The 16,624-nt window shown below is 40.8% G+C and overlaps 1 protein-coding gene across 1 annotated transcript in view; it reads right to left on the bottom strand.

The window, feature by feature from the left end:
- chrna11 (cholinergic receptor, nicotinic, alpha 11) overlaps positions 1-16,624 on the bottom strand; it is a 101,190-nt gene that overhangs the window by 82,428 nt on the left and 2,138 nt on the right. Inside the window, exons 2-5 of the mRNA XM_060904968.1 lie at positions 15,909-16,048; positions 13,683-13,727; positions 7,510-7,619; positions 5,469-5,548 (exon numbers count right to left, since the gene is read on the bottom strand). Of these exons, the coding sequence (XP_060760951.1) occupies positions 5,469-5,548; positions 7,510-7,619; positions 13,683-13,727; positions 15,909-16,048 (375 nt within the window). The remainder of the gene's footprint in view (positions 1-5,468; positions 5,549-7,509; positions 7,620-13,682; positions 13,728-15,908; positions 16,049-16,624) is intronic.

Here is a 16,624-nt window from a genome sequence, read left to right as displayed (position 1 = left end):
GATAAACTGATTATTGACTACATTGTGGAAGATTTACAACCACTAAGCAAAGTGTCCTTTTTCCATATATAGTATGTACAATAACTTCCATTTTGTGTGATAGAATATAATATCTATAATATGTGAGTAGTTCTGAGCTAGAATGTAGCATATGATTTTAGTCTTTATTTTCATATCCCGACTAAAAGTAAAATGAACTGAACTTTGAACTAGTTCAGAATTAAAACTGTGAACTATGAACGTGAGGCAGCACGGTGGTGTAGTGGTTAGTGCTGTCGCCTCACAGCAAGAAGGTCCTGGGTTCGAGCCCCGGGGCCAGCGAGGGCCTTTCTGTGTGGAGTTTGCATGTTCTCCCTGTGTCCGCGTGGGTGTGCTCCGGTTTCCCCCACAGTCCAAAGACATGCAGGTTAGGTTAACTGGTGACTCTAAATTGACCGTAGGTGTGAATGTGAGTGTGAATGGTTGTCTGTGTCTATGTGTCAGCCCTGTGATGACCTGGCGACTTGTCCAGGGTGTACCCCGCCTTTCGCCCGTAGTCAGCTGGGATAGGCTCCAGCTTGCCTGCGACCCTGTAGAAGGATAAAGCGGCTAGAGATAATGAGATGAGATGAATGAGACTCAGACGGTAAAAACCTTACCTTTCTGTGTAAGCTCTGTCCACCTGCTCTGAAAAAACAAGTAAGAACATCGACAACGTCGTTCTCAAATTTGAAATGACACATTGAGTTGAAGCATCTGTCCAGTTTCAAAGCATATATGCAAGTCCTCGAGGATCAGAAGGGAAAGGGCAAGAAGATCCCCTGCCAAAATCCCAAAATTCAAGTCACACTGCCTGCAGCCTTCAAGAGTACCACTGTCTCCCAGCAGCAGGTAGATAAACTGATTATTGACTACATTGTGGAAGATTTACAACCACTAAGCAAAGTGTCCTTTTTCCATATATAGTATGTACAATAACTTCCATTTTGTGTGATAGAATATAATATCTATAATATGTGAGTAGTTCTGAGCTAGAATGTAGCATATGATTTTAGTCTTTATTTTCATATCCCGACTAAAAGTAAAATGAACTGAACTTTGAACTAGTTCAGAATTAAAACTGTGAACTATGAACGTGAGGCAGCACGGTGGTGTAGTGGTTAGTGCTGTCGCCTCACAGCAAGAAGGTCCTGGGTTCGAGCCCCGGGGCCAGCGAGGGCCTTTCTGTGTGGAGTTTGCATGTTCTCCCTGTGTCCGCGTGGGTGTGCTCCGGTTTCCCCCACAGTCCAAAGACATGCAGGTTAGGTTAACTGGTGACTCTAAATTGACCGTAGGTGTGAATGTGAGTGTGAATGGTTGTCTGTGTCTATGTGTCAGCCCTGTGATGACCTGGCGACTTGTCCAGGGTGTACCCTGCCTTTTGCCCGTAGTCAGCTGGGATAGGCTCCAGCTTGCCTGCGACCCTGTAGAAGGATAAAGCGACTAGAGATAATGAGATGAGATGAGAACTATGAACATGACCAGTTCACTTTTAACATGTTTGAACTGAACTTGAACTAGTTCAAAAAAAGTGTGAACTTGCACAACACTGGGGAGAGGACTGTCATGTATCATTGTCATGTCCAACCAACAAAATTCCCCTAAAAAACAAACAACATAACGGCATCAGTTGTTACAGTCATTGAAAACTCACACTGATGTTCACTCTGGTTTGACCTCTTGCTTTCATGTGCCAATCAGAAGGTCCTACTTCCTACTTGTGAAGTCAGAATTATGAGTATGTCAAGTTAAAATGCTTTGTTAGTGTAGTGAAAAGGAAATTAGCAGACTCAAGTTTTCTTCTTACTTCTTTCTTGGGGAAATCCTGTTTTGTTTCTATAATGCACATGCTAACCTTTAGAACCTGACAGACACAAATTGCATTCAAATTCAAATCATTTTCTTCATGACTTACTCTTTCCAACAATGCCAGTAGCATGTCTATGTGATGAAGTGTTGAGAAAAATTTTGGATTTCCATCAAATTTAATCTGGCATCCAGCTCTGTGTCCATCTCCACACACATTACTCCTGCTTGAATTCCTCATGAAATCACTGCATAGATATCAAACACATCACGAGAAAGAGCAGAACCTGAGCTTTGTAATGTGAGTCACATTTGTACAGTATTTGTACACACTGAAGTAATCAGATTATGAAAACAGATCAAACTTCTGCAGTGTAATATCTTTACTCATTTCTTCACTCTCCTGATTCTTAGCTAAATAAGTCATAAAGCCTCCATCGCTTCACAATGTGCCACATATTAAAATAAACAGAAGAACTGACTCTTTCTGGTGATAGTGTTTCTCTGTGTGATAAAGCATTGTTGAGTAATCTGGTTGAAGGTCATCCCAACTCAGGTATCAAAATTATTTCCAAAGTCCCCATTTGAAATTATGAATTAAGGCATTCATGTCCAACTTCCAAGTCACTAATTCATATTTACCATTTATCAGACTGAATGAAATGATCTGACATTTTTACAGCCCTGTGACTGCCACAGATGACAGATTTTTTTTCTTTTATTATCAGAGCATTTAATTTATTAATTGCTATTAGAATGTAAAGAGAATTTCAAGAAATACAATTCTAAAAAATCTGTTTCTGAAAAAAAAAGTTTCTATGCCTTTAACACAGTACTTATTAATGAACTTGATTGAGCTAAAAATTAAAACTGAACTAATAAAGGTTTATTTGTATACTACTTTGCAATTTACAAACCACCAGTTGCCCATAGTATGTTCTCAAATAAACTCAAATATTTATATCAGATACATCAGATGTTATCCTATAATATACACTCACCGGCCACTTTAATAGGACCTTGTTGTTGATTCTAAGATTCCTGTGCTTGGCTGTCAGGAGTGGAACCCAATGTGTTCTTCTGCTGTTACATGCTGAGATGCTTTCCTGCTCACCACGGTTGTAAAGAGTGATTATATGAGTTACTATATCCTTCCTGGCAGCTCGAACCAATCTGACCTCCCTTATCAAAAGGGTGTTTGTTTCCACCCACAGAACTGTCACTCACTCAATGTTTTTTTTTTTTTTGCACCACTCTGTGTAAACTCAAGAGACTGTTGTGTGTGAAAACCCCAGATGATCAGCAGTTTCTGAAATACTCAAACCAGTCCATGTGGCACCAACACCCACACCACAGTGAAAGTCACACTTTGAGATCACAATTTTTCCCATTCTGATGTTTGAAGTGAACATTAACTGAAGCTCTAAAATTATATAGATACAAATCAATTCATTGTGCTGCTGTCAAGGGATTGACTGATTAGAGACCTGCAACAAACAGCAGGTTGATGGGTGTTCCTAATAAAGTGGCCGGTGAGTGTAGAATACATTCAGACCTCTCAACAAGAAGTCTGGTAATGTAGCATATCATGGTCAAACTTACCATCAGGTGAAACTATCTTGAATTTAATTGATGTAGTATTTCCTATTAAAGATTACACAACTAGAGAGTGTGTGAAGATTAAGTCAACAATTACACCACCTGAAAACTCAAGCCTGTGATGATGTTTTTGTTCTTGTTGTTTTCCACTTTAAAATGAAGGTTATATAAATTTGGTCTCTCCATTTACAAGATGAGATAATCACATTTCACAAAGCTCTAAGATAATGCAAATCCTTTTGATGATCAATGTTAATGATAGGAATAAAGTTCTGAACTTCAACACAAGTGTGAAGATTTTCAAGTCTTTAATTGTTTTCAGAAATGCATGCTTGAAATAATGACAATTATTAAAGACATTTTTAAGCCTGAAATGAGAAAGTCTGTCTGTCTCAATCATGATCTTATAATAAGAAATATTTGGCACATTTCAATGTATTTAGTCTTTTTTTCCCCCATTTTGCCGTCTGTGCGCGCGCATTGTAATGTCTACAGAAAATAATGACTATTTCTGACCTCGTTCAGTAGAAAAAGAGACAGAATTGAATCTTATGGTCTGTTTTCTTTCACTGATTTATCCACTTTATTTCTGAGTGTCCTCCAAAAATGATTTATTTTAGTTTATCATGAAATTAGTGTTTAGAGTTGATGTGCAATCTGAAGCGGTTTTCAAAAGGTGTGATGCTTGTGTATAGTGTATTGTAGTGTTTAAGAGCTTTGTGCTATTGGTTTTGGTTTCAGTTATTAAAAATCATATGACAGTGGTTAAGAACATTGTGGAAGTAAACATGGAAAAAATTCTATTCCTGAATAAAAGAGACGAGGAGCATTTTTCTATTGGTGAAACCAAGGGAGTGAAAACAATCTATGTGAGAAATTTGAAAACTGTTCTTCACTGGATGAATTTGTATCAAAAATGCATTTACAGTTTGGGCCACAGGATACTAATGCCGCTTTTCCACTACCAACGCGGCTGAGTTGGGCTGAGCCGTGCCGTGCTGAGTTGGGCTGAGTCGAGCTGAGTGGGGCTGTTGGAGTTGCATTTCGACTACAACCGCGCTGAACCGTGCTGGCTGGAAGTGGGTGGACACATTGGGTGGAGTTAGCGAAAGTGGGTGGACGTCACGTGATGTCGTTAGGCGGCGCAAACAGTGACATCAGTGACCTTTTAAGCAGTAGTCTCACGACCCGGATAGTAAACAATAAACATGGAGGACATGGAGTCGTTAGTGTTGCTGGTCTTGGTGCTGTGGCTTGTTGTCACCGACAACGCCAACAGATACTGGCAAGAGCGTATAGATGAGGCGAGGCGCATAAGGCTTCAGAAATTCTCGTAATTCGTAATTCTTCTTCTTCCGGGTTTACGGTGTTTACAGATCCCAGCGTGCTCGCGGGGCGTGTGTGGGCATGTGAGGACACTCCTCCTCACCAATCAGTGCACAGGGGAGTGCCTCCTCATGCCCCTAGCCCCACTCAGCTTGGTTTGGCTCACTTCAGCCCCACTCCAAAACCGTGCGAGTTTTGGGTGCTGAGTAAGGCTGAAGCGAGCTGAGTCGTGCTGTTCTGAGGTAGTCGAAACGTGAGCCGTGTCGGGCTGAAGTGAGCTGAAGTGAGCTGAAAAAGGGTAGTGGAAAAGGGCCATAACTGTCTCTCTCTCTCTCTCTGTAGAGTTGCATGGGGGAAGCCATGGCTTAAAAGGTTAGAGAAACAGCTTTGTGACCAAAAGGTCACTGGTTTGATTCCCTGGACCAGCAGGAATGGCTGAAGTGCCCTTGAGCCTAACCCCTAACTGCTCCCCAGGCTGCTCTGGGTATGTTGTACGTCACTCTGGATAAGAGCGTCTGCTAAATGCCATTAAATGTAATGTAATGTCTGATGATCCACTAGAGGGTGGTGCAGAATTTTCTGTTATCCAACCTTGCTATACTATTTGTTATTTTTACACTAATCAATGTTTAAGCTCAAAATACCACCTGAGAAAAATTTATGGTACATTATGACACCAAAATTTGATAATAATAATAATAATAATAATGATAATTTACCTGGAGGCAGATAGCTGCAGAAACCACTGGAATTCACCAGCACATTGGCCTTAAAGGTGGAGTCAAAGTCATCATCAGCACTGGGGGGGGGGAATCAGAGAATGTCACATTTAAATTCACAGTAAAGTTATGTTTATTAAGGGCCCGTTTACACGAGGACGCTGTCGGGTAAAAACGACTAAATATTTTATCAGAAGTGCCTTTCGTTTACACGGGGACGGCGTTTCCGAGGCTGAAAAACGGATAAAATTGAAAACGCCTTCCAGAGTGGATAAGTTAAAAACGGCCCCCGTTGCATATCCGTCTAAACTACCCAATACGCCAAACTCTGCTCGGATCTGCTCACGTCGGGTACGCGTTTACGTCATACATATGTCATATACTGCACATGCCAGCCCGGGAAGTAAGAAAGTCAGTAAAAAAGTAAGAGCATGTCTGATTACATCGATCCAACGGACCTCCAAGCTGCCCTGTGTTTTAATGCAGTAGATGTGTTTTCCTGCTCACCCGCCCGGCTGGAGCTCCTCAGTTTGATGTCGCCAAGTTACACACACACGCACGCGCGCGCCGCCTATTCAAGCCGCTCGTGAAACCATAAACCCGAGACTGAAAACAAAACTAGCAGCCGAACGGGTTTATTTTGCTGAGATGGACACTGCCTTTTCTCTTCTTCACCGAAACAAGAGTGAGTGTTACTTAATAAAGGCAGATTAAAAGAGTTTCGGTTTGCTCCTGCTCCTCCCTCGAGCACTACAGTACCTCAGCCGGACCGGTGTTCTGTAAAGTTATCCTAGCAAGTTCTCATACAGACCGTTTTATTATTTAAAACAAGTCATTACAAATTATTTGACTCGGCCAAAGACTCGACCAATATGCACAAAACATAAAAATCGGCAAATGCGTGAAATTCTCACCGATTTTCTATCAGCCCAGCTGATCGGTGGGACAAAACTACTGTTAAATTTTCCTCCCCTCCTGGATTTCGCGCATGTGTAGTAGGCTTGGTAGGATAACTTGACAGAACAGCGGCACAGATGTGCAGATCAGACAAGACGGAAGATGTTGCGCATGCGTGCAGACATAGCGGAGACATTTATGCGTCACCGTATAGACGCAGATTTCCTCCTTGAAAACGGTCGTGTAGACGCGGAAAAAAGTGAGAACGAAAACGGACTTTTGCGTTTTTGTTTTATACCCTCCCCGTGTAAAGTGGGCCTAACACAGCTCAGTGTTTCCCCTGCTCTCTAACCCATAAAGCTTGAGATTAATTCACTGGGTTAAGAGGGAAAGCATTCAATTTTTTTTTTTGGCAATGTTACAGAACTGCCAGAGAGAAACTGTATAAAAGCTTGTAAATGCTAACAGCTGTAATTGATCTGTTAATGTATTTTATCACACTTCTCAAAGTGGTGAACGTCATTTTTTCCTCCACTGCAGACTGAAATTTCAAACAAAATGCGACCAGTAAGTTCCTATAGAACTGGGAGATGCAATTTGCTTTTCTTGTTCTCAATGTTATGCAAATTAGTAAAGAGAAATTGGAAAGTGTTTAAATGATTAGGTTCAGTAAATTCAGCACTGGTTAGTTTAACAGAGACCAGAAAAGATGCCAACACGATAATGTTCCATGATATAGGCCAATGTAGCTTAATGTAGGCTTGAAAAGCCAATGTATGCTTGAAAAGACTTGAAACATCTGATGCCTTCTGATGCACACAGAGCTCAGGATGCACTTTGTTCCTGATCCTCAACCCTGAAATTTTTTAAACAAATGTAAGGATGAAAGGAAAATGAAAGACTGAGTGCAAAATCAAATCAATGAAATGAATTTGTACACAGTCTTGAATTTTAGCAGAACTGTTCATCTTTCACACAGATCATCAGCCTGTGGCTATTCGTTTGTTTAGCTTTGGACTTTGAATTAGCACTTGCACATGACAATCCACTTTTTTCCCACAATTTTTTACCCTGCTTCTAACAATTATGTCATTGCATCATTTCACTAAAACAGATCCATGCGACATTTTAATTGAGATGTTACCTGTTGTAAAGCAGGATGTCTGGGGTCCAAATTTGATCAGTGGTGAATCGAAGATTCTTCACTCCTGGATATTCTGATTGGTTCCACTGCAGATAATAATCATACCAACGCTGCAAAAACATAGGCCATGAATTAGGTTTCTGTCACTTCCATTAATTAACTACTCCATCAAAGCAAAATCAACTGCATGCTGTGTATTTGTTATTTAATCATTTATATGGGTAAGAACGGAATAATAGCAATTATACTGCCATATGCTACTATGGAAGAACTGTGGCCTGTTCAGCAATTTCCCCAGTGCTGCTGAGTACAGCGGGGTGTGAAGCAGGCTACTGATGTGACTGCAAGGCCAGGAAAAAGAAGACAATTTCCTCTACAATGCAGTCAAAAGATGAACAGCAGCTGACAGAGAGAACAAGTGGGCCCTTATAGTGTTGGAATGCAGAGTAAAGGAGCAATTATGAAGGTCAGCATTTTTACATCACATTTAGCAGATGCTCTTATCCAGAGTAACATACAAGTGCAAAAGTCAGGTATGTGAAGTTCTAAAACTTCTAGACAAGAAAGTTTTAGTGCCAACTGAATAAGTGACAGCAATACCTAGTGTAATATGTTGTTGAAATACCAATACTCAAACAGCCAAGGAAACAAACCAACTAAAGTATAACTAAATAGAGAACTCAAAACAACTAACCTCAGGCTAGACCGTACATGGCATGGGTTGGTCAAGACCAAAACGCAGTTACACAGTGGGCAGGGAAGAAGGGGAGGGTGTAGCCTGAAGAAGTGAGTCTTCAGTCTGTGCTTGAGTTTAACCCAAGAGCACAATGCAACAGTGGTTAATACGCTGCAAGACCAATGTGGCAAAGCTAAAAAGTGATTGTGCATCCAATACAAATGGATTGAATGCCTGATGAGGAGAATGGCTGAGCTATCTCAGTGTTCCAGTGTTACATAAACAGCTCCTTTATGTGCATTCAAGCATTCAAGACACTCATGAGTGCGTTTGTGCTGTCTACACCAGTTGTACACAAGCAAGTACAAAGTTCTCTCACTGTGGTGTGAAACCATGGGCATAAACCCCTTATATTGAACTGTAACAATGTACAAAGTAACTTTGTCTACAGACTTGGGACAGATTGATGGTTTGTTGCTGGAAGTGAATAAACTAGTAAAAGCATTTCTTAGTGTGGAAGGTCTCTGACCCCCAGGCAAAGCAATGATTCTACCCACAGTGGGGCCTGAACTTGGTTCAAGGCAGTTTATGCAAGTCTTATAAAGCAGTACATTGCATGCATTATCAGTCAGCACACCATGACTGCGCATTTGTGGTTGAAGCCAGTATTACTGCTATAAACATATCAACCTACCTTGCAAATGAGACTGCACTGAGGCAAGCCAGCTAGAAGATGACTGAAACTGTTTGTGTGCTTTGGGGAGCGCCATAAAATTTCTTCACAGTCTAAAGACAGGTTAGCCCATTGATTAAAGGAATCAATTTCATAGGCATAATTGAATGCAAGCTAAGGAAAGTCTCCTTTCATTAAATACCATTCAGTTCCCTCTATGGCTACCTCCAGGATGGCACTAAGAGTAGTCTCACTGATGGACATTTGTAAAGCAGCGTCCTCCTTCAGCGGGTTCTACAGATGTCATCAAATGTGTGGTAACCACAAACTGAATCTGACCCTGAGTAAGTTTAATCCTCAGTAGAAAACCACATGGGTATTTTGAGTGATTCTCATCCTCAACCTTCAGTAATGGGGCTTTGAACAAGCCTTGGCGAATACTTGAATGACTAATTGATAGTTTGAATTATTCCCATCTTCAAGAGCAATACCAGTACATGAGTGACTCTTCTGCTCAATAGAAACAATATCAGGACTCAAATGATTCTTATTCTCATATAAGAACAGAATTAGCACTTTGAGAGGATCTCACCCCAATAAGGCTCAGCTTCACATTTGAATGACATTCATGTGCAAGAGGGAGCAATATTGATGTGGTCACTGTTCCCCATCCCAGGCAATACTTATTGTAAGCTCTTTCAAAGGAAGGCATCAAGAAGTGCTATGAACACTTGTGATCACGTTGATATGCGGTCTTCAATAGTTCTGTAAGGAGACCACGCTGGTGATCCACAACGTACCAAAGTAGAATTGTGTGTGTAATCTCTGTTCTGTGACTAAGTGGAGGCTTGCCAGGTCAGTGGAGAATGACTAACAGAGCCTTTTTGATTTTGTGAATTCATGGTCACATATGTTGTTACTTAGCTAGAGAAAGACCACATAGGAAAACACCACTATTTCTGGAAGGAAACTGTCTTTGTAGTTCTCGAATTAATCAAAGAACCATGGTTACATATGTAACCTAGGACTTTACATACAATACATGACACAAGCATGCAATTTTGTTTTGTCTGCTTTTGAGCTCATCTCCTCAAGCATATCAACCCATTTGAAAACAATATGATGAGAATGGATGCATGATCATATATGACTGTACAACCTGATCTCTCACAATTTATAAGAATTCCAAGTGAGAGCCTTGCTGTTAGATATCATACAAAAAACTAAAGCTGCAACTCCAAGATGGTGCCAGTGAAATTGGCTGCCATCATGACTGCTCCGACCACACCTTTTTATTTTTTGGACTTTCACTTACTTTAGCCTCTTTTTCTTTTCACCACAGCTATTACCAGATACAACAGAAATACTCTTATTTCTATTGGTCTACAATCCATTTTTGGTGCATTTTTAATTGCATGCTTGCCAAGCGAGAGCCTGAGGGAAAGGAGCTGGTGTCAGGAACAGACTGAGTGCTCACACACACCATGTTCCCCTGCCTACCATCCTGCTAGCCATTGTACAGTCCCTGAGGAACAAGGTCAGTGACCTCAGGGCCAGGGTTAAATTTAACCCTAGACCCATTATAATTTGCATACCATCTCAATTGATCAACTGATTATGCCACCACACACCTCCTACACAGAGTTCTGACCCATCTGGAAACCAGGAAGGGAAATTCTCTTAAAATGCTTTTTGTTGACTACAGTTCAGCATTTAACAATATAATTCCCTTCAAACTCACCACCAAGTTGGAGGTCCTGGGGCTCATCGCTGTGTCAGTGGATCTGAACTTCCTGACAGACAGACCACAAGTAGTATGGGTGGGCAGACATGTCTCACCCTCAGCATTGGAGCCCCCAGGGTTGTGTCCTGAACCCCCTGCTGTACCCATTTTACATGTATGACTGTGTGGCCACATCCAACTCTACCACCATCATCAAATTTGCTGATAATGTTGCCTGATCTCTGACACTTGGAGGAGGTTAAAAGCCTGCAGAACTGGTGCCAGGAGAACAACCTCCTCCTGAACATCAGCAAGACAAAGGAGTTGGCTTGGACTTCAGCACAAAGCAGGAGAGGAGTTACCACACCTTAAAATCAATAGGACCCAAAGTGAGAGTGGATAGCTTCTGGCACCTTGGTGTTCACATCATGCAGGACCCATCATGGTCCTGTAACATTAACACCCTGGAGAAGATGACCAGTTAGCATTTTTACCACCTTAGAAGCTTAAAGGACTTTAAACTGCCTTCTCAGGTGCAAAGGAATGTTTACTCCTGCACCATTGAGAGCATCCTGAAGGGAAGTATCACAGCCTGGTTTGGGAATGGCACCAAGCAGGATAGGCCACTCTCCAGAGGGTGGTGTGATCAGCCAAGTGCACAATCTGCACTGAGCTCCCTGACCTGCAATCCAGCTACAGCAAGCAGTGCTGGATCAAGGCTAGGAAGATAGTAAAGGATCTCAGCCATCCAAACAGACTCTTCTCTCTGTTGCGGTCAGGGAAGCACTTCTGCTCCCTGAAAGCCACCAACAGAGAGAATGAGGAGGAGCTTCTTCCCACAAGCCATTTGGACCCTCAAACAGGAAAACACCTAGGACCAGACTTTGGGTTTGAGCCAATCCCAGCTGACTTCAGGTGAGAGACGGGGCACACCCTGTGCAGTTACCAAACTGTTGCAGGGCTAAAAAAAGAGCCGAACAACCATCACATTCTCACCTCTGGGCAATTTAGCATAGCCAGTTAGCTTAATCATCAGGTCTATGGACTCTAGGAGTAAACTGGAACACCTAGAGGAAATCCACACAGGCACAAGGAGAACATGCAAATTCCACACAGAAAGGCCCCAGTCGGCGACAAAGTTCAAACTTAGAACCTTCTTGCTGTGAAGCGACATCGATAACCACTGCACCACCATACTACCCTCCCATATTACCTCATTTAGAAATATTTATTGTACATGTTCGTAATTTCACTGCAACTACCTGTTGCACAGCATTGCACATATAACTGCACATATCTGTATTTTATTCCAAATATAATCCATACATCCATCTTTTATAGGCTTTATATTTTTCCTTCTTGTATACAAGTACATTGTGGTTGATGTAAATTCTATTTTTGTATCATGGACAGTTATAAAAATGTCACTGCATGTTGTATTCTGTATGGTTGTGTGTGACCAATAAAATCTGAATATGACCCCTGAACTTACAGTATATACCTCATGAATTTGGTATCTTGCTTCCAAAGACCATGCTAGAAAATATTATCTCTGTGAAGCCAGCTATGATTTTTATAACCCAGCTCTGTAGCCAGGATTCACACCCTGCAGTTTGTTGAAATACTTTTGATGTGTGCAGAGTTTAAAATGGCAGGCAGGGCAGAGCAGTGGAGCTCTGTTAACCTTGATTTGTATGATACTATAATTTGATAGAAATGTAAATCATAGCACAGAATGGTGATAACAATCACGTAACAGTTTTGCACAGCTTTATAGAGAAATGTGGTACTGTATCTTGTATCTTTACCAGGAAAAAAAAAAGGAAGATGTTTTTGATGCTAAAATTGTCAAACAATATGTAAGGAACCTAGGTGTAGTTCATTAAATTAGGTGATTAGAACAGAAAGAAATTTACTGGCTCCCTTGTAAAGTTTGGTAAAAACAGTTAGAAAAAAAAAATCCACCTTTTGGTGAAGTTGCTTCATCTCCACACTGAAAAAAATGAGAAAAATCCAACCTTTTGAAGTAAATTTATTCAGAGAAGAAAAATCCCTCATCAAGAAATAATTATTGTTAACAAAAACATGTGCCAGCATTATTAGCATTCCTGGAAATTATAGTGAACACAATGTAACTGAAGCATGTTTCCCATTTAAATTGTACATGTTTGAGTTGACTAGAGTGTCTAGGAACTTTCAAGCTGTAATCCATGACTTCCTGATTAACTGAGGAAGGTGGCACAGAGGCCAAATCATATCCATAGAAAAGATAAGAGAACACACAAACCAAATGAGGGAGAAGTGTGTTGACCTTCTGAAGTCAAGGAATGGTTATTAAAAAAAAAAAAGCTACTCGGCTGAAAATGTCCATTTCTACTGTTAGGGCAATAATAATAAAAAAGTGGAACTGTTGCAAACTTGCCTGGAAGAAGACCTAAATTTATCTTGCCCCCACATACAGTGAGGAGGAGGGTAAGGGAGGCAAAAAAAAATCCCCAAGGATCACTGTTGGCGAATTACAAGAAAAAGTAAAATCTTGGGGTTTCCAAAAGTCTCCAAAACCACCATCAGACTCCACCTCCATGCCGACAGATTATTTTATTATTTTGAAGGTTCAAGGGAAAAAAAAAAGCCTTTTTATGCCAGTTAACCACAAACATGAGCACCTGAAATTTTTGAAATGCTACTACAACTTTGGAACTGTGTTTTCTGGTCTGATGGAACAAAAATGGAGCTTTTTGGCAATAAACACTCAAGGTGGGTTTGGTGTAAAAAGAAGGATGGCTATAATGAAAAGAACCCAATCCCAACTGTAAAATATGGTGGAAGTTCTGTGATGTTTTGGGGCTGTTTTTCCTCCAAATGCCCTGGAAACCTTGTTAAGGTCCATTACATCATGGGTTTAATAGATTAATAATATATTTGGTAAGACAGATAAGATAATACACACCAAGGAAAATGTGTGTGTGTGTTTGTTTAAAATCCTTGGTATTTTAATCATTGTTTGTAGATAAAGTAGGAATACATAAGACTGCCAGGATTAGCACAATATGACATTCCATTCTAATAAATATGGTGTAAATGTTAGGGCTCAGGCTTACCATGTTAAGCCAAATATTGGTGGTGAGAATCTGATTTTTCTCATCCTGAAAAAGAAATTGAGAGAAGAGTTGCTCTTTCACATAACTTCTATTACAGAGACACCTGCACAACAAGGATAGACAGTACAACCAATCATTCACTGTTGTACAAAATTACTGTTGATGTAAAAGACAAGCAGAGAGAGCATTTCAAATATAAATCAGTGGATATAACCAGAGAGCATCAGCCAAGCACATGGGAAAGTGAATAGATGAAGAGCAAGAGGATCGACAAATCTGTACTTTGGCCGAATTGCAATTTTTTTTTTTGCTGACCAAGAAAACACACACAAAAAAAAACACTGAGCACTCAAGGTCAATGTTAAGTAGTGGAACAGAAGGGGGGAAAAAGGAGGAGAGAAAATATTAATTTCACACTACTGTGGAAAAAAAAAAAGTTTTTAATCTGTATTGTCAACACTTGGCAAACGATCCAGTTTAATTAAATTTGCCATTTGCCTTGAATCCGCCATATAAAATATCTGTATTATTTTTGCATGTGATATTATAGTAAGATTATGTCCTAACAAGGGGTGATTCACCCTTCCTAGAATCCAATTCATCGTTTGCTTTGAAAGCATGTGACCACTACCTGTGCAGCAAATTCTCCATAAATTCACTGTTAGTTATCCCTTCAAAACCCATCTCAAACTTTTTCTTCATCTACATGTCCTACATGGAAGCTTTGAACAAAACATGCCTTATTTTTTCTTTCCTTCACGGCTGCACATGAGATGGCTGAGGCCTATTCAGGTCCATTATAAAGGAATAACCACACAAAAATGGAATGGATCATCTCATCTCATTATCTCTAGCCGCTTTATCCTGTTCTACAGGGTCGCAGGCAAGCTGGAGCCTATCCCAGCTGACTACGGGCGAAAGGCGGGGTACACCCTGGACAAGTCGCCAGGTCATCACAGGGCTGACACATAGACACAGACAACCATTCACACTCACATTCACACCTACGCTCAATTTAGAGTCACCAGTTAACCTAACCTGCATGTCTTTGGACTGTGGGGGAAACTGGAGCACCCAGAAGAAACCCACGCGGACACGGGGAGAACATGCAAACTCCACACAGAAAGGCCCTCGCCGGCCCCGGGGCTCGAACCCAGGACCTTCTTGCTGTGAGGCGACAGCGCTAACCACTACACCACCGTGCCGCCTGGAATGGATCAATGGAAAGAATTTTAAAATATACATACTTTGACAAAATATCTTCAATTCCATCTTACAGTTTAAGATGTATGGTCTAGGATGTCACCAGAATATTGTAAATCACTTTTGGAATACCACTAGCATAGAAAATAGCAACAGATGATTGGTGCAGAGGATTCTGGGAAGGGTGAGTCACCCCTTTAATATAGTATTTAGTGTGTGTTTTGCATATAGTTCTTTAAGATTTTTAACTTTTTATTTCCAACCAACCATAGACCTCTTTTAAAAGTGTAAATCAGTGTTTCTCCACTCCCATCCTGGAAGCCCTACATCATTTCAGCATCTTCCTTCTCCCAACACACCTGTTACAGGTTACGGAGGGCTGAATAATTAGCTCATGAGCTGTTACACACATGTTTGGAGCAGGCAACTATTGAAACTGTGCAAGCCATGATGGGAGAAGGGACACCCTGGTTTCTAAAATCCACAAGGGACATACAAATGAGACCAAAAAAAAAAAAATCCAAGCATAGAACAGAGCCGTTCCTACTTTATGTTTATGAACCTTTATCTACATTTATGAACCTGTGTGTTGATTAATGTCACTGACAGTGGAACAAAGAAAAGAAAGACAGAACTGATTTCCTTCTTTTTAATATATTATATTACATGTTATATTAAAATATATTTAAAAACACCTTTCACATTTGTCTGTTGTATTGTGTGGTTATACGGTACTGCTCAGTTCTTCCACCCTTTTTAAAGAACCTGTGATAATCATGACCTGTGATTATCCCATCAGAAAGCATTAGGGATGAACATGACAATATCAACAAAGATAAACAAGGAATGATTAGTTTAGACTGTCCAACTAGTAAAGCAGAAAAATGATGAGTCAAACTGTCTGTGATTGAAGAAATTCAGGAAAAAATTAATCACAAGTTTGTGTGTGTGTGAGAGAGAGAGAGATTAATCAGAACACAAAAAGGGAGTTGGGCAATAAAAAGAAAAAGTCCAAAGCCTCACCACATCCATGATCTGTGCCAGGCTGAGACTCAGGACAACTGTGAGAGGCTGTGAGTCGTTGGCTACGGGGCGCTCCATACGATTGTAGTCTTTTAGCAAGTTTTTTAACAGAGTCCTCTGGTAAGGGCCCTGAACAGAAACTGTCAAAGAAAGATAATAACAAAACAGAAAGGGAGAGAGAAGATATCATCCATCCTGTGCAGGGTCACAGACAAGCTGGAGCCTATCCCAGCTGACTATGGGCGAGAGGCGGGGTACACCCTGGACAGGTCATTGCAGGGTTGACACATAGAGATAAACAACCATTCACACCTGCAGTCAATTGAGAGCCACCAAGTAGCCTAACCTGCATGTCTTTGGGGGAAACCGGAGCAAACCCACACAGACACGGGGAGAACATGCAAACTCCACACAGTAAGGCCTTCGTCAGCCACTGGGCTTGAACCCGGGACCTTCTTGCTGTGAAGTGACAGTGCTAACCACTACACCGCTGTGTTGCCCTAGAAGATATCATCTTTAACTGAATAAATGGTTAATCCTCACTCATTACCTCACATGTATAATGAAACTGTATTAAACATTACACCATCAAATCATAAACATCCATGAGCAACATATTTCAGACACTTTAACCACAGAAGCAAGCAGCGTGAGAGAGGTTTAAAAGAGAGAAGGATGATGCATGATGATTCAGCTGCTGTTTAAATGAGGTTGAT

This window comes from Neoarius graeffei, chromosome 22 (assembly GCF_027579695.1).
Source record: "Neoarius graeffei isolate fNeoGra1 chromosome 22, fNeoGra1.pri, whole genome shotgun sequence".
Classification (NCBI taxonomy): Eukaryota; Metazoa; Chordata; class Actinopteri; order Siluriformes; family Ariidae; genus Neoarius; species Neoarius graeffei.
Note: the sequence above shows the minus strand (reverse complement) of the source record. Positions and strands in the feature narration are given on the sequence as shown.